Below are 22,178 nucleotides of genomic sequence, written 5' to 3' on the forward strand. Positions count from 1 at the left end.
AAGTCGTCATCGAGTCCAGGGGGGAGGGCATGTTGCTTTTTCTGACTCGCTGACTAACACTGTTGGTCATAGGCAGTGTGGGGTGTACGTCAGTTTGTCAACAGAGGCTGTAGAGAAGTTCTCTGCCTCGCTGCTAGCGCTGTAGTTGGTCGAACGAATAGGAAGCACTGGAGAGACTGTGCAACCGGCTGGATCACTTGGCTGCCTATGCATTCCGGCACCTCTGACTAGACAGGAGCTGCCTGACCATGCCATGGAATTACTAGGGGACTGTGCCATCAGCACAGTTAATTAAGATCTTCTACAATGTTGATATTTCTCTTTATTTTCAAACACTGTTAAGAACCTTGGTGCCGCTAGTCCAGGGGTTCTCGACCCTTTTCTCTCTGATGCCCCCCTCAACATGCTGTAAAAACCCCAGGGCCCAGTGGGGCCTCGGGGTAGGGGCCTTGGACGTAGGCGTAGTTTGACTTCTATTGGGGTGGGGGGGTGAGGACAGGGGCCAGCGGGGCTTGAGCCACCTCTGGGTGGCGGGGTCCAGGGAGGGAGTGCCACCTCCACCCCGGCTCACCTCAGCAAGCCACCCAGTCTGTCTGTCTTGGGGCGGGGAGGAGAGGAGGCGCACAACCAAAAACTATAACTCAAAGGTGCTTAGCTCAGAGAGTTTGAAAACAGTTTAGGGTGCAGGGAATGGGTAGTTAGGGGCTGTGCGCAGTCACGGGGGTAGCTCAGGGTGTAGGGAGAGGGTTATTAAGGGCTGTGCACTGGGAGGATTCCCCTGTGGTCCCCGTTCCCAGAGGGGCCTGCCAGCCACAGAGCTGGATCTCCCAACCCAAAGGGATTCTTACCGGTTGCCTCTGTGGGAGCACAGGGGGCCGGGAGCTGAGGAGCAGCTTTAACCTTGAGCACCAGCAGGGGAGGAGGCCACACTGCTGCTGTCTGCTCCATGACACCAGCCAGAGCAACAGCTTCCCCGTGCTGCCCAGCTCCTGCTTCAACCTCCGACCTGGCCAGGGGACGGGGAGATGGCGGGGTGGAGCTCTCCCTGGGACTACCGTGATCTTGCGCTGGCATTTTGGTAGGAGGAGAGGGATGCCCTCCATGTCCCCGACACTGCCCATGGGCTCAGGGCTTCTGCCCCACAAGGTGTACCAGGTCTTGGGGCTTCAGCCCTGTGGGGGGCGCCGGAGATTACGATTTCAGTGGCGGGGCCCTGTGGCCCCCTTGAAAGGGCCATGGGTCCCCAGTTGAGAACCGCTGCTCTAGTCAAACACCTCTACTTGGCAATGCCTCTCTTATTCTGGATATTCAGTCTCTGTTCCACCAAGACAGAACTGCCCAAACTTTCGCTCCCACCCCTTTCGCGCTGACTGCTCATGTGGTCACGCTCCTCATTGTGAGCAATGTTGTCGAGCACAAATACAAGAAGCAGCGAGGCTACTATTGAAACTGTATAACTGGTAACAGTGGCCCAAGAAACACTCTACTCTGTGTTTATAAAGAGGGAGGAGACTGTGTTGCTGGCGTTGCTGTCTAGAACGATTTGGAAATGATTTACCTGCTTGCACTTTCAAAACTATGCCACTATTAACTAACCCTCCCCTCTCCACAGCGGAGCAGCATTATCCTCACTCTTCACACACACAAGTGAAGTGAATTGACTTGCTTTTGAGCCCAGGCAGCAAGAAGTTGGATAAGAATTTGGAAGTGCTGGATTTCTCACTTTTTGCTTGCTTCGTTCACCCACAATGCCCCTCTGATACCACTCTTTGTAACAGGGGTGTTGTGAAGCTCAGTTTGTTATTGACTGGAAAGGGTTTAGAGATGGACAAGGGGAAATAGTAGACTTTTCTAGTAACCGCTGCCTCAGGCTGTCACAGTACTTTATACTCCTACATTACCTCCCTAGGGTTAATTTATTATGATTTCACAATTGCAGTGGGGACTTCTAGCCTTGGCTGTACCGAGGGAATGCTTGGACTGCCAAGGCTCTTCTAACCACAAGGCAAAAAAGTAATTTCTGGCAAGCAGTGCAGTGGAATGTGTTTCTCGTGTCTGGGATCGTGGGTCCAAGAAATCTTCTCTGTCCTCCTGCCAGCCCAGGAAACTCATTCAAGAGCAAAGAACCCTTTCAGGAACCTGTCCACTAGCTTCTCTCAGCCTGGAGGGAAATGCGGTGTCAGGGCCTTGGTGCCCACATCAGTACCACTGTGAAGGAGGAGAGGGTCCAGTGTGTTTCACAACTTTTCAAAGTCTTTCAGGAAGTGGGTGAATTTAAATAAAATAAAGCAAAACATACATCAGATCTGTGACTCATTCTGGGTAGTATCTGCTCTGAATGAGTGAGGAAAGCTGCGCCTGCCCCATCGTCAAATGTGTCTGAATAATTGACAGTAACATGAGCATTGCAGTGTAGGCAGCTTCCTGCTTCTTCCTGTCTGGGCTCGTGCTTCACGGCAACCAGATATAAACGTATCATAAAGCTGTACTGGGGAGAAGGTCAAAGAACTCGAGTGCACTTGTGGGTGGAGAAGTGACTTTGCAGTTACTTTGACCCCTCCCCAGTCTGTATGCGCTCTTGGCAGATTGCACCGGTGATCGCCCTCTGCACAGGAACAGATTTGAACACAAACTCACGTGCTCTTCTGAAACCCCTTCAACATCTGGGCGTAAGTGTAGCGAGTTAAGGGCAGAGTGAGAGCTCTGCTGCTGATTCTCCTCATTAGCTGAGCATGTGACAAATGCTGCATGTATTTGGGATTTGTTTGGGGTTTTTTCCTTTTTACAGTAACATTAAAGGGAGATGGGTGTGGAGATTTCTGGCATGAATCTCTCTTGTACACATAGTTGGATATCTGCAGAGGTGGTGTTGTCTGGTAATTGGAACAGGTGACTGAGTGTTGCGGGCTGGGGCTCAAATATCAAATGTTAGCCCATGGTGTAAACTCCAGAAAAAGCTTGGAGCAGGGAGTTGGGAATTTCCTGAGTTCTAGCTCTGCCAACTTACTCAGACTTGTGTGAGTCACGTGCAGGGATTTCTTTGGAAAGGCACTGAGCACCCGTGGCACTCATTGAAATCAGTGAGAGTTATCGATACTTGGGGCTTCTGAACAATAGACCATTAACCTTTCTGTGCACCGATCTGCCCATCTATCAGATGGGGATAATGCTGACCTACTTCCCAGAGGTCTGGTGAAACTCACTTCCGTAATGTTTGTAGCTTGCTTTGAGATTCCCTCAAGAAAAAACACCATATGAATGTAAAGAATTATTTTTCTTGATGGGCTTCATTTGGATGGGGGGAGATGCCAGCAACCTCCTAGTATGTTATGCTGCCATTGGTAGGGTGGAGATGTCAGCAGTTTACAATGTTTGTGCTTGATGTGCAACAAAGTTCATTGCAGATTTTCAGCCGCTTGTCATGTCCGATCCCTTCTTTTTAAATATCAATGGTGTTATGAGCAAGAGAAAACACCCAAAACTAGAATAACGTGGCGCTTACAACTTAAAATGTCCTAACCGATTCTTTTAAGGACTGAAAACTTGTAAAAGCCAAGTAAGCTTCGTCTCTAGAGAGGGCTGTATAATGGAAATGCTGATGGAAGGAACAGTTCTAGTGACTGTTACTCGAGTGCCCTCTGTTGCAATGTACAGCTTGCATGCCAGTGACTTCCAAGCAGGTGAAAGGGGTGACACATGCTAGACTCTGCTGAGAATTCGTTAGATAATGAAGGTGGTGTTCTGGGCTTTCAGGACTGAAAGCCAACATACAGCAGTTTTGTGTTTGCACCTTAGTTACCTCTCCTGAGTCACCCTGTTAGCTTAAGGGAGTTTGTTTGTTTGGCTTTTACAACTCTGTGTGCAGAGAGGCAGGACATGTTAGCATGGTGTAAAGGTTTTATCAGCCTGGGATAGGCACCTTATTCAGTGGACTTCAAATCATTATTAACGAGTGCCAGCCAAACCCTTTTTATTCCACCACACGCCATTATGGACTCAGTACGTGCCATGTGTTGCAGAAACAGCTGTCTTATAGATGTTTCAGAAAAACCAAATGACACACACTACGTGTGTTGTTATTGTCTTATCCTAGCACCTCGGAGCCCCAGTCCTGGACCAAGGCCCCACTGTGCTTGGTTGTGTGCAGACAGAGGTGGCCTCTGCCCCCAGAGAGCTTACGATCTAAGTACACATGAGCTCCTTATGACCCTGTGTGGGATCTTGCTAGCGGGTTTTGTTTGATTCAGATGAACAAAATTGCCCAGCACTGGTTGGCTTCCATTTTAAACACAGATTCATCATATAACTCCTGGGTTGCTCCTTAGTGTCGCGGAAGGAAATCTCTGCTAGAGAAGGGGAGCTTTCCTGCTGGCTCTGCTACCCTGCAGGAGGAGGCTTGGGTCTGACATTGTCACCGGGCTGTGACTGGAGCCCCACATCTGTGGGGAATGGGGATAAGGAGGGACTTGGCTCTGACATGAAAAGGAGCAACAGAGTGACTTGCCAGGCATTGCATCTAACTTAGGTATGCATTCTGTAAATGTCTGAATTTAAAATAAATGCACACACCTTTAGGCTTGTCCTCCTGGATGGAAACTTGGTTGTGTTGGGGTCTGCCTCAGTGAGTGCAGAAAAATTGCCTGTTGGTCGAGTTCAACAGCAACAAAATGGTATTGGGAGGACTTGAGTCATTAATTGTCTTTTAAATTTTCAGATGACGTTGTCATTATTAGTAGCCTTTCCTTGCCCCCATCGCTATGTCCATCGATGCTCTGGCTTCCAACGCTTTGTATGTAGGTGCCTGTATGCATGTACCTTTCTCATGATGACTTGCAGCTGATGTATTGGTTTAATGTTGGAAAGAAACTTGGACGTCACTCAATTCTTCCTCCTACACTAGGACACAAGTGACAGGGACACTTCCTCATTGAACTTCCAGTTACTGTGAACCTAGCCACAAGATCTGGATGCTAGTGAACTGGGACCAGCCTTAAGCCCACGTTTGTGAGCTGCAATTACTAACTACCAAGGTGAGAGCTTAATCCAGTTTCAAGTCAGTGACAGTTTTGCTGTTCACTACAGCGGGGTCAGGATTTCACTCTGGGTGTTGGAAACTGCTTGCTCTATGTTGGAGCCCCCTCAGACCTTTCTGGATAGCTTATTACTCTTTGGGGGTGGAGCCCCCCTTTGATAAGTGGCCAACTGTGCATCAGCGTCTGTTCCCTGTGTCCCATGCCGTGGGCACAGCTGCGTCAGGCTGTCTTTCTGCACGTTTACTCTCCCATTACCTGGCTCTGTTCCCTGTTCGTATGTTTGTTTCTTTGCTCGGTTTGCCCTCTGATTTACCCTTTTGTCTTGTGCCGCCCTTTCCTTGCCCTGTACTGTTTGCAGTGTCATGGGGGGTCCATGGGTGAGTTTGCATGCGCTATTGCAGCTTAGTTGAGAGCTGCAAGAGCACAGGAGAGACGCGTGGGTCAGCAGGCTTGTACTTGAGCCCGCAGCCTTGTACAAATAGGAGGTGATCCTGTAGCTGACTGCTTCAGGGGCTGCTGTGAAAACAGGGAGAGAGGGTGGGTGGCTTTTGAGGATCCACGTGCTGCTTTAACTACAGCTATAGGAGCATATTTGAATTTGTGGGGTGGGGGAGAAAGGCATGGCAGATCAGGAGTCATGTGACTTTCTCACCCTTTGCTATTTTAACTGTGGGTTTATGCCCCCCCCCCCCCACCTCATCCCACAGGCTAAGAAACAGCTTTAAGAGGAGTCTGATTTCCCAGAGAGGCTCAGGGAAGATTAAGGAGGAGTCTGTGTGACCTTCTCATAACCCCCGCCCCCTTTTTAGTACCGTGCCCTTGTGTAGTTGTTTATGTAAAATGGGTTTGTTCTCATGGAGGGGAATCTTCCCCCGACTATACCATACCCACCTCCCAGGCCTAGAATCCCCATCTGCTGGTCGTGATACTGCAATGGGAGCATATTAGGGCCCCGCCTTGTCACCTCCCACCCCCAAGTTCTTTCTGGTTGTGCTCTGCGTGCTCAGACGCTAGACAGACACTAGCTTGACTGGGTGTCCGTTGTATGTAACTTTCTCCCTGGCTTTAATCCTTCCCCCCTGGGAATAAACAAACCCAAGGGGTCTGGTCAGGGGATGACCGGGCTGTTACAGGTTCCCTACTTAGCCTGGGTGGTGAAAAGCATGATAAAGTATCAGTATTGCAGAAGTGAGCTGTTGATGTGGCACTCGTCTCTATCCAGGCAGGGAAGTGGAAGAGAGCTCCGGTTTCTGTGTTGCACTGAGCCAGGTAAAACTTCCTCAAAGCCTGAACCTAAACTACAGTTCTTGGAGAGAGTAACTTGTGCTGGAAAGAATCTGGAAGATGTGGGGGACTAACTAGACTTTATTTGTCTATAATCTTTGTAATCCTAAACCAACAGTCCTATCAGCCAACACCATCCTTTGTGCTTTGAAGGGATTTGTGGATTAGGATTTCATTCTGATTGTCCTACTGCCTTGGGACCGTCTACATAAAGCATCTTTGGAGATGGAGACAATTGTCATCAGCTTGCTGGGTATTAAGGCTGTAAATTAACTTTTGGTGTGCGGTGGAAGATTCCAGTGCTCTGAGAAATCGAGAAGCTTGCTACTTTTCTCAATTCATTTAAGCAGACTTTGGCATTTTTTGCATGGCACTTCAAACCTTGTGTCTGAACCTTTCAAACATGAGTGCCTAAAGTTAGGCATCTAAATCTGTAGGTAGGTACCTAAATAAAAGTGACCTGAGTCTTCAGAGATGCCAAGCACCTGCATTGGGACTCATGGCTGCTCAGCACCTCTGAAAATTAGGTGACTTATTTGGGTGTTCTATGTAAGGTACCTGCGTCTAGGAAAAAATTGGGCTGTGATTCTGTAAAGCTGGATGGAGAGGCAATTGAAAGGGGATTTGTGGTTTGTGTAGTTATCATAGCTTTCCCACTCAGATTTGAACCTTAGCGTTCATAACCTGAGAAGCTAGCATGAACCCCTCTAAGCTTAATTACCAGCTTAGATTTGATATCGCTGCCACCAGCCAAGAATTTCAGGTCTTGGCTCACTCTGTCTCCCCAAAGACGCGGTCGCTGGGGAACCCAGACTCGATGCCCGAGTCGACGACAAAGGGAGAATAACACACTTCCCCACCTCTCTCACCCTACGAATTTCTCTTGGCTAACATGAGAGTTACTTGATTGCACCTTGTTTAATAGTCCATAAAAACAGTCAACTCTCTTTTACCAAGGACTCTAAATCACAAGCGACAACCAGAATCATCTCCTTCCCCCTCCACCAATCCTGGTGCTGCAAGATCACCACCGTAGATCTACAGAAATTTCCTCCCGTTCATCCTAGCCTGCCAGAGAGAATAACAAACAGAGTCTTAAAAAGAAAACTAATAAAAAAAGAAAAAATAGATAACAGTTTCTCTGTAATCTAGATGGTTAGTAAGGCTGTCCAACTTATAGAAATGAATAAACAATAAAAAGGATATAACCGCTTTACTCAAAACCAATACAATTTAAAGTCTTCATAGCCAAATACACGTAAAATCCAAGCAGATACACAGATGCCAAATACAGCAAACAATTTAAAAAGACTATCCTTTGCTAACTTTGTACTTACAACTGAAACAGGAAGATCTGAGAAGGACTGAAATAGACCTCTCAAGCTGAGAGAGCCAGAACAGACAAAGACCTAAGACCAAGAAACACTCCCAAATCCCTCCCTTAAGCTTTGAAAAATCCGGTTTCCTGATTGGTCCTCTTGTCAGGTGTTTGGTTCCCTTTGTTAACCCTTTACAGGTAAAAGAAACATTAACCCTTAGCTATCTGTTTATGACAGTAGTAGTGCTTAGGGACCTTGATTGGGATTGGGGCCCCATTGTGTTAGGGGCTGTACAAATGTAGAAAATGACTGTCTCTGCTCCAAAGAATTTACCTCAAGTTTTCTGTTGCTCAAATAAGTGAGAACTCTGTGGATTTTACCCCCTCCCTTGGGAGGTTATTCCATGGAAGGAGTAAAAGATTATTAAGATTAGGCCCTGTGTAATCAACACCACATACCGAATGTGAATCGTCTGAGCAGGGCAAGCTCTGGGCACCTGTGCAGTGTGGAGGCAGCTTTTGAAGCATCATCACGTTTGTTTTTTAAGCCACTTGTGACGAACACTCTTAAATATTTTAATGAAGCAACCTCTTCCTTAACGGATTGGATGCTGTGGCTTCTACTTAGTGTTGGGGAATGTATCCCACTGATGGCACTCTGACCATGGGACAGGTACAGTATAGGCAGCAGCACAGCAAGCTGCCCACGCTAACACATGACCTCTGGTTTTTGTTGCACCATCTCTAGAGACGAAAAGGGACTTTCAGCATCTTGATGGTTAGTTAGCCATCTAAGCTGTGTGACGTGGACACAATCCCCTGGGAACTATGTAATCCAAGTCTTTCTTTATCCTCATCACCCCCCTGTGAGGCAGGACAGTGCTATTATCCCTGTCGTACAGATGGGGAACTGAGGCACAAAGACACTAAGGGTATGTCTACACTGCAGCAAAACACCCAGGGCTGGCCAATGTCAGCTGACTTGGGCTCAGGCTGCAGAGGTATAAAATTGCAGCGTAGATGTTTGGGTTGGAGCTTGAGCCCTGGGACCCCACCATGGAGGAGGGTCAGCCTGAGTCAGCTGGCATTGGCCAGCCACAGCTGTGTTGTTGCAGTGTAGATGTATACCCTAAGAGGGACTTGCCCAAGGTCACAAAGGGAATCTGTAGTGGAGCAGAGAACTAAACCAGGGTTCCCGGAGTCCCAGGGTAGCATCCCAACCAGTTGGCCAACCTTCTCTATCACTAGCCTGAGCCTCACCAGCTCATTTCATAGAGGCCACCAAGCAGCCAGTCCCCCACTAACCGCACAGCCATATAGAAGTCGGTTTTTCTACATTGTTGTGCTCTGCGCGCCGATCATTCAAAACGTTTCACAGCTCTCTCTACCTTTGTGCTCCTGCTCCTCTCCACTTCCGTCACTCTGTATTGATTGCTTCTCTGTTAACAGCTGCTTTCCTACTTACTGCGTTAGCTTTCCTTTGGATGCTGTTTGGCTTTACTTTCAGCCAGTGAAATTGCTGAGGTTCTTAAGTGCGTCCTCCTTCCAGTAAGAAATTAATCCCTATTTTTATCTCCCTCGGTAATTGTTTAGAATGCAGGGAAAGGACAACAAGAAAATACAGGAGTATAAATAATTCTGTGGCACTTCCACTGATTAGGTTAAAGAGCTCCTGGCTTTTGCTGATGGGCTATAATAATACCATAATATTACATAACACTCATTTAGGCATTCTCAGTCTATATGAATGTCAAAGCACTCTTCAGGGGTGGGGGCAGGAACGTTGGACCCATTTTACAGATTGAGGACATGAGGCATAGAGAAGAGAAGTGACATCCCAAGGTCACACAGCAGGTTATTGGCAGAGCGGGGCCTAGAAACCAGGTTGTCTTAGATCACTAAACACATTACTGGGAATAATTTACAACTTCCCCATATGTTTCACCTCTAGACTGGGCGTTCATATCCAGCCCTGACTTATAATGACCAAAAATTATTCTCAGCTCATCCGTGGCCTTTATGAAAATAGTTTCATGGGTCTCAGGGCCTGGGTCCGTATTACAAAAACTGCCATTGCAACTGGCATTAATTGGCGGCAGAGAGACCAAGAACAGCATGGGCTGTGGAGCCTGATCTGTCTTCAAACCTAAAGAGATGGTGTCCCTCCCAGATGCAAAGTCCTGTAGAGAAGCAATGTGGGGTGAAGCTTGTAATATCGTTCTCTCTGCGTTTCCTGTGCTATGGTTAAATAGTGGACTTCAGGCTTGTCAGTTCAACCCCTTTCACTATCCTAACATTCACCCCCCAAAACCTCCAGGAACTGAGCCTGGCCTGTGTTGCTCTAGGCAAAACTGGCCCACTTAAAGCAATGGGTGAAGACGATGCTGTCCCTGATTCAGAGTCTGGGCAATGCCTACCCAGAGCAGCCAGCTGTCAGTCATGTACAATATTATTTTACAGCCTGCCAGAAGGTGTGAATTACTGCACGCCTAAAATCCATCTGGAGGAATGTGGCAGTGTTATTCCAATGGCAGTGTACTGTGAAGATGATGAAGCTAATGGGAACTACATAGACACTCGGTTTAAAATAAGTCCTCTATGCTTGCCCTCCCATATGGATCCCAGAGACAAAAGGTAGCTAATCAGAGGCTGAACAATGTGCTTGGGTGTGGGTTCCACTGTACACTATTTGCTTCTCCTACACAGACTTTTCCTCCCAGCCCCTCACCAGATGTTCCAGGCAACAGGATTTTCCTGAAGCTTGTGCATTCATTTATAGATGAATAGATTTTTGGGGGGAGGTGTGTGTGTATATACATATATAATGTGTGTGGAGAGAGAGAGAGAGAGGTATTTTAATAAAAAAAAATTCAGCTCCTTACACACAAACTACGGTGAATAGTTTTCCCTCCGCGTATACCACATCCTACCAGGCGGGTGTGCCAACAATAACACCACATGTGAATGGTCCCTCAGTATTCTTGAGGAGGCACTGAAAGGGAGCTCTCTGCACTTGTTTAAGACTGTACAGTACTCTGCCTCTCTGCCTGGCTCCACTGGAAATGAACACGGGGTAGTTATGTTCACCAGGAGCCTGGAATGTACCTTGCCCAGAGGCTTGAAATGTATCAGTGCATAGTACTAAATCCCTGGGGAGAGAGAGTTCAGACTTTGCAATCAAAGCACTCCTGCCTTCAGCATCTTGCAATTCGTAGATATGGGGAACTCACTGAACAGGCACTGTAGGGTCTGGGACTTGTGCTCCAAGTGCTGGCTCTCTACGTGATTCGGACATAGAGCTTGATGTGCATTTGCCTTCATGCTGTAATTTGACATGTGATCTTTCAACACCATCTTGGGCTTTCTCTGTCTCGCAGAACTTTCTCCTTGCACATGAACTGTGACCTCCCCTGTGCTGCAAGCTCCCATGTAAATAAAAGGACCTGGATGCAATCTAAGTGCTCCAGCAATGGAAGAAGGGTAGTGTTCATGGACATAGGCACATCTCCCAGGAAAGTGGGATGCGGTGAGCTAAGAGGACTAGCAGAAGCGGGGTGAGGACAGGACTGTCTTGTTTCCTTACTCCAAATGAATAATATGCCCAAGGCAATGACAGCATGGACCATATATAGCATAGGCAGCATCAGGGCAAGTTTTGCTTCTACTGCCCTGCCAGTGTGTCTGATTCTGCTCCGGGAGGGTCACCGCTGCAGGGAAGGGGAGGTTCAGGCTCAGTGGTCTGTCTAGTGAAGTGCTTGGCTTCTCTACCAAAGCTCTCGGCAAGAGGGGCTGATTAGTGCCAATTCCAGTGATGGGCCTTTGTGGTATGGCCATCTAGGACTTGGGCTGAGATCCACCAGCTCACTTCCTGCAGGCCACCCTGCTGCCAGCAGATGACAGCCCACTTTCAGGGCTTGTCTGTGCACCAGAGTAGCACTGGTTTACTTGAATGGGTTTAAAAACCAATGTAGTTCAAGTGATGCGAAGCCGCCTGGGGACACTTTAATGGATGTAAATGGTGCTATGGTTTAACTTACGCGTGTAAAGTTACCCATTCAGGCCAACCTGAGGTAAGGTTTCAATTGACTTGGGAGAGCCTACATCCTGAGTCGCACCCGTGTAACAGTCGGTTTGAAAAGGACACCTTAGTTGAACGGTGCAACTTTTCAGGTAGACCAGGCCTTTGTGGGTGCGCCTACGCTGCAATAAGAAAATGGTGACACTGAGTCTCTGAATCTGGGTCCATTGACTCACTGTGTAGCCGCTCGGGCTAGAGCCCGGGCTCTGGGACCCTACCCCCTCATTGGATCTCCAAGCCTGAGCTCCAGCCCCACAGCCCAAGTCAGTCGTTCCAGGCTAGCCATGGCCCTTGCATGGAGCTTTGATTGCAACGTAGACGTACCCTGTCAATGCTGACCTGGGCTGGAGGATGAATGCGTTTGGGATACGGAGCCTATGTCCTGAACCGTCAGGGCTCGAGTCGGTTTTGACTTTGAAATCTAGCACTTGACAAGAGATGGGGAGTGGTGTTTGTGCACAGCTGTTAAAAACCTGCCTAGCCAAGGGGGCAAAGTATCCACACCTTAGCTACTGGGCTGGCGATGGAAGAGGTACCTGACTTTGAGGCATCTCTGTACGGAAGATGGATGACTTACTCTTTGTATAACTTTTGTGACTATGAGGTTCATGTAACTAAAGGAAATCTTAGCCCTTGCCCTTGGGGAGGAGATGGTGGCGTCAGAGGGAAGGGGAGGCAAGAGGCTAGTTTGCTAATCCTCCCAAAGGAAGACTGCGATTAAGACGCTAGCCGGACTTTACAGCAGATTTTGTCACTATTAGACTTTGTGGTGGAATGCGGCTCGGCAGCTGCATGGAGCAATAGGAAACTATTTAAATGACTGATTTTTGGCAGAGCGAGGGGGGCTAGTTACAACATAAAGGAATAAAAAGAAACATGCAGCCATAGCAATGCTGTAACTTCTCGCAGCATGATTGAAACCAATGTGATCCCAGAGGCCCACAGGAGGCTGTCACCCAAGCAAGTAGTCAGCGGAGAGACCTGCGGTATCTAGCCAGCCACTGGGTTTTGTGCTATTGCGTTCAGCCTTTGTCTGGCAGTGTCTGTTGCATGGGGCGCTACATTTGTTTCCCTGTTCCTCTCCTAGTAACATCATTAAAGCTGTCAGTGTAGTGGGTGTGGAAAGATCAGGCCTAATGAGTGGAATATAATATGTTCAGACAGACCTTGTGGTTCAGTGGACAGGGCATGGGATTCCCAGCCCTGCCACAAGCTCCCTGGGCAAGTCGCTGCATTTCTCCATGCCTCAGTTTCACTCTCTGTTAAATGGGATTCGTGAGCCTGACCTTCCCCTGTGAAGTGTTTTGAGAGACTTGGAAGGAATGTGCAATATAATCCAGAGTAGTGGTGACCTATTGTACGCCTTCCTATTCTCCTCCGGCCTCATCTGTGTTTGTGTCTGCCTGTAAATATTAACAAACTAGGCAGTAGCTCCGGTGTAATTCCTCCATCTTGGCTGCTGTCTGTCCCCAGCTTCCACAATGTTGTTCTGGAAAGACCCAACGTGATGATATGCCTAGCTTCAGCCCTACAGCTTTGGATAGGATTCTGCAGAAACGTGGATTGCTCTGGCCTATTCTCATGCCTGATTTGGGCAGATGTACAGACCAACAAATGTATCATTACGCTGAAGGATTCTGGTTTACTTTCCCCTTTCTTCTCTCACTCTCATCACACTATCGTTTTTCCAATGGAAAGTGATTAGCTGCAGCTCCTTAGCCACCAACAGTGGTAGCTTCCTTGTGACATCAGACCCTCCGACTTTGAATTATAGTAGGACATTCCTAGTACCTGCAGCTCTGCAAATGGAGGGACGGGGCCAGCATCTTGGGCTCCGGTTCCCTCTGCTGTATTGCAGTATGAGTTACCTCTGGGTCGGCATGCAGTCTGGATCCATGCATCTATTGGGCTCTAAATGGGGACTGACCTAGATGACTTTGTGTGGATTTTAGAGTGGAAAAAATCAGCGCTTTCTGAATGAACTACATGAAAATGGACTGTTTGCACTGGAAGCTGGTAAAAATCAGGGTATGGAGAGAGAGAGAAGCATCTTTCCAAGGAGGAAGTAGGTGTCTTGGCCACAGCAATAACCTGCCAAAAGCCTTGCTTCCTTTTCTGGATAGACATGGAAGCCAAAGTGGGACTAGCAGGGTTATAGTCCCCCTCTCTCCTTCTCGGCTGCTGTGTGATAAAGTGCCAGTGGTGTACAAGCTCAGCACAAAAGCTGTTCTGCTGATAACCTCTGATATTTCCCCATCTTTCCCATAGGCTAGCAGGAACAGCCCAGTAGGGGTCCATCTCCGGACAGACGCAGATGATGCCAGAGCTATGACAGGGGCTGCAGTCTTGGCACTGAGGGGTGATCAGTTATGGAACAGCTACAGAAGGAAGTACTTGAGGTCAAGACGGAGGAAAAGGAAGAGGCAGTGATAGCAGCAGGTGAAATCTCAGATCCAAGCGAAGGACCAGATTGTTCGCAGCCTTCTAGCAGCTATACAGGTAAGTGGGAAGGGCGCAGCTGGGCATCAAGCAGGTGTATCCAATGAACAATGGATGCTGGCTTAACAGGATGGAAACCATTTTTCCAAAGGAAAATGCCTGCATAAAGAAACCAATTTTGCAGCGTGCAGGGGAGCCAGAGTGGTACAGTCCTGTCAGGAGTAAGTTCCATAGCTCCAGGCTTTCAGCCGAGAGTGCTCAAAGAGGCTGAAAGTGACCAGATGTTTGTATAACTAAGAATAGAATTTCTAGCTTAAAGTGAGAGGAATCTTGCCCTGTGCCACAGCTTGTCTCAGGTAAGGATGGAATTTTCTGCCCCATGGACAGTGATGTGAATGAAGTGCTGCAGGAAGCTTGCCTCCCTCTGAAGCAGCAGCTGTTGGCTCCTGCCAGATGTTCCGGACACTGGTCTGTTCCTATGTGCTGAGCTGCACAGGGACTTACGTGTGAATGGAGTCTGGCTTGTTTTAATCGTTTCTTCTGAACTGATTCATTGGCAGCCAAGCTCCTGAAAGGCTTAATCATTTCACTAAAAGGAAGGTGATTCGCTCTGCTCAGCCATTCACTGAGAGTCAGAAGACAAAAATTAAAGGGACACTCAAGTAATTTTAGGCCCAGAATTTAGTGTGTGGGTTTTAGTGGGGGGAGGGAAAGCTTGCTGTGAAGCAAATATTTTGTTGTTGCTTAAATCTTTCCCCTGCAGTCCTGAGGAGCCCAGCACAACAGGATCGGGCTAGTGCCTAAGAACTGGGAATATGGAATTTACCCATTGGGGTTCATTGTCCAGCCTGAATCCAAATGCCAAAAGGAAGAAAACAATGTAAATAAATGAAATTGTTACAATATGAAAACTCTTGTTTCCCATCAATAATGTGCAGAAGCCAGTAGCTTGACCCGTAGAGTGCTTCTGTCCTGGCTTCTGATGACCTGGAGAAGAGGTGCGATCTTCTCTGTTCGATCACTCTTCTGCAGGACTGTTAAATGCCCACGTGCATGCTGCATCAGCCTAGAAACACCTTTTTCCGTTTCCTCTTTGTATCCCTTTAGACCTCTCCCAGAGCTCTTCTCCATCCCTGTCGGACCAACTCCAGATGGGCTGCGAGGAGACATCCGCTGCAAGCCTAAATGTGGAATGCAGAGTCTGTGGGGATATAGCATCAGGATTTCATTACGGAGTGCATGCATGCGAGGGCTGCAAGGTACGGAGTGCATGCAATAGACGCTGTCCATTGCAAAGGCATCAGAGCCAGGCTTTGGGCCCTTCTCTGATACCCTGGAGAACTAAAACTGAAGCCCACCTAGTTCCTAATAGCCTGGGCATCTGATCTTGCCCTTAACTCTGTGGGTCTGTGGTGTTAATGGATCATGATTGTGGGGAAGTGGAACAACAGACAGTAACAGAAAGGGCAGAGGCTCTGTCTTGGGAGAGGCAGGAGCTGCCAGGGGGCAGGCGGGGTCCTACGTCGTGCAGGAGTTGAGCTCCGCAGGGCAAGTGCTTTCCCCAGCTGTGCAGCAACATAGCTCTGTTCTCCCCTCACTGCGTTTCACATAGCAAAACTCCGGGACCACCGGGCTTCTAAAAAGGCTCCTTGGCTGATCTCTGCCACAGGCCAGCAGTGGACCTGTGTTCTTATCGCCCTGTGAGCATGCGGCCCTTGCTTGAATGAGGCTATAAAATTCCTTCCCCCACAGCAGATGCTGGAGGGGATGCGTTAGCCATCTCCTGGGTCCTGCCAAACATTCCTCAGGGCTAGCAAATGCTGGAGTCGACAGCCAGGGAGTTGGGAAGTTAGAACTTGTTTTTTCGTCTCTCCCTGCTGGCCCAGTGTGGTATTGCAACTGCCTGGTTTCTCAACTTGTATACATAACAGCAAGGCCTTCCCTGGCCCTCAGACAGGGCCCGTGCAAGGATGTTTCATGCCCTAGGCAAAACTTTCACCTTGCGCCCTCCCCTGCCCACACGTCCCTGCCCTGAGGCGCCCCCTCCCCACAGCAGCTCCCCCCCTCCGCCCTGAAGCGCCCCCCTCCCGCGGCAGCTTCCCACCCTCTGCCCTGAGGTGCCCCTCTTGTGGCAGCTTCCCACCCTCTCGCCTGAGGCACTCCCCCTGCCCCAGCTCACCCCTGCTCTGCGCATGATCACCCCGAGCATGCTGTGGCTGCTTCTCTTCTGCCTCTCAGGCTGGCGGCGCATAAGCTAATTGGCGCTGCCAGCCTGGGAGGTGGGAGAAGTGAAGCAGTTCACCCTTGCCCCGCCTCCACCCCGAGCACACTGTGACTGCTTCGCTTCTCCTGCCTCCCAGGCTTGCGGCGCCATTCAGCTTAGGCACCGCAAGCCTGGGAGGCGGGAGAAGTGAAGCAGCCAAGGTATGCTCAGGGAAGAGGTGGGGCAGGGGTGAGCTGGGGCGGGGAGTTCCCCTGCGCGCCGCCCCCACCTCTCACTTGCTGCAGGCGGCCCTCCCCGTGCTCCCCTGCCCCAGCTCTCTCTGCCTAAATGCCAGCAACGACCAGGGCGGCCGAAGATCCGGCTGCTGTGGTCACTGCCGAAGAAAATGGCGCCCCCCAAATCCTAGTGCGATCGCCTAAATCGTTGCACCGCCCGTGCCCTCAGCAATGCCTTCTGCATCATCACCCTTGTGATAGAGGCTCTGTTCATTCCAAGAGGAACGAGTGGAAAGTGGTCTCTTTGTTTGGCAGCTTTTCTGCTTGCTGCCGGTACCTCCTCTCCACCCAGAGTGAATGTTTAAGAGGGTCAGAGCAGCACGAAGCCTGGAGCACCGCAGGCAGTTTTTTTGCAGGCATCAGCTGATGCTGTTCTGAGGCACTGTTAGTAATGCTGTTTTTTTTTCTCTCCTGGCTCCCTCTGCCGCCACCCCCACCGGCCGCAGGGTTTCTTCCGTCGGACGATCCGCATGAAGCTGGAATATGAGAAGTGTGACCGGAACTGTAAAATCCAGAGGAAGAACCGGAACAAGTGCCAGTATTGTCGCTTCCAGAAATGCCTCTTGCTGGGCATGTCGCACAATGGTGAGGGACGTGAGTGGCACTGAGAAGCCTTGGCGATTGTGCATGCGGTACCCCATGTTGTCAGAAAGGATTGGGGGCACCCAATTGAGACACCGCAGGGGGGCCTGGTTTCAAGAGGCCAGGTGCCTGGCACATTCTGACAATTGGTCCCCCTTTAAGACATCTCAAGCTGAGTGCTCAAAATCACTAGACCCTTGTGCAAACAGAAATTGTCCTGCCTGGCCAGACCTCAGCCAGGTCTGCACAGTGGTGCAGGCAGAGGCAGTCTCATTCCTGAATGAAGCCACGCAGCTACGATGGTGCCTTCAAGTGACAACAGAGCAAAAGGGCATCCAGAGGAAAAACAGCAAACAGTATTTTACCTTCCTGAAGCGCCTTTCACCACAAAGGCTGTGTATGCACAGTGCTGCAATGCAGCATCTTCTAGGGGGGAGTAGCAACTGGGTGCACAGAACACTGCACGAGGGGGCAGGGTGTGAGGTAGAAGGAGTCAGGGAAACTTTGAAGGGGGGGGAAAAACCACCAGAGCAAATCCTCTGCTCTCTCAAAGTTCCCTGGGACACAAAGGGCCAGATCCTTGTTTGCCTCAGCGATGCTGGATGTACTGGGAAGGAGCGTGAGTGGGTGTAAGTGCTTTTCTGCCATATTTCTATCCTGAGATGGGCTGCAGGCCAGTTCAGGCCCAGAAGCAAATCAGAGCAGCTTCAAAGTTGCCCCAACCACACCCCTAGCAGGTCCACCATGTCAGAGGGGACCAGGAGTGGGGGGCAAAGAACTGACTCTGCCCCCTTTACACCACTCAGGGTTCTTCACATCTCTGGAGCGGCACAAAGGGAATGGTGCAGAGGCCAGCATGTGGTTCAGAGTTGACTCACAGCAGAGAGGACCCACACAGTGTGCTGTATGCGACTCACTTTATCCTGAGGGCTGAATTGTCTCTGGATTCAGGCCTGTAGCTCTGGGCGTCTAGTTTGTTCCAGACTCAGTGCTTGGCCTCAACTTTCCCATTGGTCTCATTCGTCCATAGCAGAATGGGCTGTGGGCCGAGTGCCAAGCAACTACTTATTGCTGTATGTTCCTGGAATGTGTAGTGTGCATAGGAACGGACAGCGCACGGCTCTTGCGCTTTTATCCAAAACACAGTAGTTTAAAGCCTAACAATCCTCTTATTGAACAAAGAGCGGTGCCTGTCTGAGGAGTGGGTCTCTGTCTCTTGAAGGCCCAAATTACCACAGTGGAGAGCTCACACTGGTGACCTAAACTGAATCTTCATTGGAACATGAGGTTATAATGACCTCACACTGATGCACTAGGGCAGTGCTTAGCCCGGAGGAGCTCTGCACCATGGTGCCTTGGTGGTTCTGTCTCACTGAAGGCTTTAAACCAGAGGTTCCCATGGGAGCCAGAGTTCTGTACGCGCAGAGTGCTTGCTGTCAGGAGCTGGTCATTGATGCCAGTGCAGATGTGTGTGTCTTCTCAGGAGCATCCCTAGCCCCTTGTGGTTTCTCCCAGGACTTGTTGATCATGCCCGCTTTGTTATGTAACAGCAATTCGTTTTGGCCGCATGCCAGAAGCAGAGAAGAGGAAGCTGGTAGCGGGTCTGACAGCGAATGAGATCAGCTGCCAGAATCCACAGGTGGCTGACCTGAAAGCTTTCTCCAAGCACATCTACGACGCCTACCTGAAAAACTTCAACATGACCAAAACGAAGGCAAGAGGCATCCTCACTGGGAAGACCGGCAGCACCCCGGTGAGTGCTCCTCGTAGATGGGCAGACCAGAGGGCTAATAACAGCGCTGAGCACTGGCGTTTATTTCCAGGGCAGGGCATGTTGCTAGGGAAAGAACAGGTTAAAGAATATTTAGATAAGTTACATGTATTCACGTCAGCAGGATCTGAACTTCATACTACGGTACTTGAAGCAATCTCAGAACCATTAGCAATTGTCTTTGAACTCATGAAGGATGGGTGTGGACTGCAGGTGGGCAAATATATCATTAAAAAGGGGAACAGAGAGGACCCTGGAAACTATAGAGCAGTCAGCCTAACTTTGATATTTGGAACAAATTATGAAACAATCAGTTTGTAAGCACTTAGTGGTTATAGGGTTATAAGTAATAGCCAGCAGAGATTTGTCAAGAACGAATCATGCGAAATCAGCTCATTTTCTTCTTTGACGGGGTTTTTGGCCTAGTAGATGGGGGAAATCTGTAAACATGTGATATCTTGATTTTTAGTAAGGCTTTTGATGCAGTCCTGTGTCATTCTCATAAAGGAACAAGAGAAACCTGGTCTAGATCAGTGGTTCTCAACCAAGGGTATGCAGAGGTCTTCCAGAGGGTATGTGTAGCCCAGTGAGCAGCTTACCTGTATTATATTCATTACTTTATCCTCCTGCTTTATTATATTTAGTAGTAATGCAAGGAACCTACAGGCTTTTATCCTGTAAGATTTGGCTTTAGTAGACTATAGACCTCAAGCCTCCTACTACCTTTGGCACAGATGAACTTAACTCATATGTTATAGGGAACTGAAAGTGGTATGCTAGAGGCGGGATTTTGTCTAGAATCCTGACATCAGCCACCCACAGAACATTGCTGACACCAGCATGCGGAAGGTTCCACACAGAGCCTCCAATCACAAAGGTGCCATGACAACAAATACATATACTAACCTATAGAAAACAGACACCTTAAGGGGAGGAAATACAAATAAGGACCTCTGTTGAATAGGCATTGGTCATGGCAGCGTCAGCATAACCGACTATAAAAGTAACATCCCAGGGGCAGCAGATAGGTTGGAGAGATGTAGACCTTGGGAGAGGCCAGAATGATGGTCACTGGGATGACGACAGTGATGAGAAAGAGAGAAGGGTGTAAGTGTGGACGTCCAAATGTACTTTCTGTATTATCTCTATTTGCCTTGTTGCGTTTGTGTGTGTGTATTTGCTAAATTATTAATAAATATATATATTTGTGTGTGTGTGTAGCGAGAGAGAGAGAGAGTTCCTACGGTGTGAGTGTTGCACCTGTGCACATCGGGGGTTCCCAAATTATATGATGATTTTACAATAATCTTACTGGGCTAGATCTTGGGACAAGAACCTGTTAATCCTCAATTTACAATTATATATACCCAGGCTGCATATGTCAACTCATCTAGATATTTGCCTAGTCTTGCAACAGGCTACATGAGAAGCACTAGCAAGTCAGTACAGACTAAAATTTCATACAGACAATGACTTGTTTATACTGCTTTATATACCATATCAGTGTTTCTCAATCGGGGGTTACAATTTGTTTTATAATTATATGGTTAAAAATGAGAAAGTCAGCAATTTTTCAGTACTAGTGGCTGTGACAGTTTCTTGTGTTTGTCTGACTTTGTAAGCTGGTAGTTTTTAAGTGAGGTGAAACCTGGGGGTCCACAAGACACATCAGCCTCCTGAAAGGGGGACAGGAGTCTGGAAAGGTTGAGAGCCACTGGTCTAGATAAAATTGCTAAAAGGGGTCCACACCTGGTTGAAAGACTACTCAGAGTAGTTATCAGTGGTTTATTGACAAGATGGGGTGACTTACTTAGACTGATAAGTCTTCAGATATGTTAAAGGGTGTTATAAAGAGGATGGGGATCAGTTGTTCCCTGTCCACTGAAGGTAAGACAAGCAGTAATCTGCAGCAGTGGAATTTCAGGTTATGTAGTAGGAAAAACTCACTAACAATATGAGTAGTTAAGCTCTGGGACAGGCTTCCAAAGGAGGTTGTGGATCCCTGTCACTGGAGGTTTTTAAGAACAGGTTAACCAGTGGTAAATTAATAACACTGATTATATCAAGTGCATTCACACTAGTGATTTCTAGCACGTCCATTGCTGGCAATTGACGTCTTTCGGCAAATCCGAATTCTGGTGCCAAGGAGTTAATGGTTTGCATGTGCCCAAAAGGAATGTCTTTCTGAAATAGACGGTAACTATCAGGAATCATCTCGCTATACTTCTTCCTGCCTCAGTGCAGGGGCCTGGTCTAGGTGACCTCTCCAGGTCCCTCCCAGCGCCACATTTCTAAGATCCTATCAAGTATTTGACACTGTTGATGGATTTCTTCATTACTTTTTCTTTTTGGGGGGTGGGGGATAGGGGGGTGTATTGGGGAAACGTCTTTCTAGATAGATCCCCCAGCCTTGTTCATTGGGCTGCAGTGGGGTTCCCTGTGGGGAAGCCCCCAGTTTAGAAGTGCTTTGCCATTCAGAGATGTAGTTATATCCCTGCACCAACACTCTCTACCTTCTGTTGCGAAGAACTGCAGCAGTTCCATTTTAAACCAGCTGGGAAATTCACTCTCTTCTCCTCCTTTCCCTGCTGACTTGACTCATGTACAGCACCATGCTCCCACTGTTCAAGGTTCCTGACACGCTGCAAAGGTTTCTCCAACAGCCAGGGCTAAAAGTAACTTAGACAGAGAAGTGATAGTTGCACTCAGTTTCCTGACGTGCTGCAGACCTCCTCTCACTGTTGCAGTTCAACAGGCTTCTGGTGGCAGCAGCCCAGTGCAGCATAAAATGCAAACGTGCCGGGTGGAAGCTTGCCACAGCAGTCAACTGATGTACTGTTAATGTCTCTGATCTGGTGAGCTTTACTGCACTCAGCCTTGCTGCTGATGAAATAGGAGTGGAGGTGGCTTCAGGATCAGAAATGGAGGCCTTGATGCTTCCAGGCTTCCCATGACCTGCTAGTAAGCACACAACCTTGGTTGCTCTCCAGTGCTTGCTGCTGGATTTTCAGGGCATAGTTACAGACTCCTTGCAGTTGGGAGGCCCAGAGCTGCATCCGCCACAAAATGGAAGGGAAGGTTGGGGACACATAGAGGGTTTTGAATGATCTTCTTCCACACCAGGGACAGGTAAAAGCGCAGTCACTCAGTACAGCCAGCAGCTTGAGTCCCCAT

General features: G+C 48.6%; 1 protein-coding gene across 6 annotated transcripts in view; it reads left to right on the forward strand.

Moving 5' to 3' along the window:
• Positions 1-22,178, forward strand: part of PPARD (peroxisome proliferator activated receptor delta) — a 47,560-nt gene that overhangs the window by 12,102 nt on the left and 13,280 nt on the right. For all 6 annotated transcript variants that reach the window (XR_004374843.2, XM_032789079.2, XM_032789083.2 and 3 more), the window contains 4 exons: positions 13,982-14,212; positions 15,260-15,411; positions 17,098-17,236; positions 18,784-18,986. Coding sequence is in view for 5 of the 6 variants with exons in the window: in XM_032789079.2 (XP_032644970.1) it covers positions 14,083-14,212; positions 15,260-15,411; positions 17,098-17,236; positions 18,784-18,986 (624 nt within the window). In the remaining variant the exon portion in view is untranslated. The remainder of the gene's footprint in view (positions 1-13,981; positions 14,213-15,259; positions 15,412-17,097; positions 17,237-18,783; positions 18,987-22,178) is intronic.

Source organism: Chelonoidis abingdonii, chromosome 4 (genome assembly GCF_003597395.2).
Source record: "Chelonoidis abingdonii isolate Lonesome George chromosome 4, CheloAbing_2.0, whole genome shotgun sequence".
In the NCBI taxonomy this organism is placed as follows: domain Eukaryota; kingdom Metazoa; phylum Chordata; order Testudines; family Testudinidae; genus Chelonoidis; species Chelonoidis abingdonii.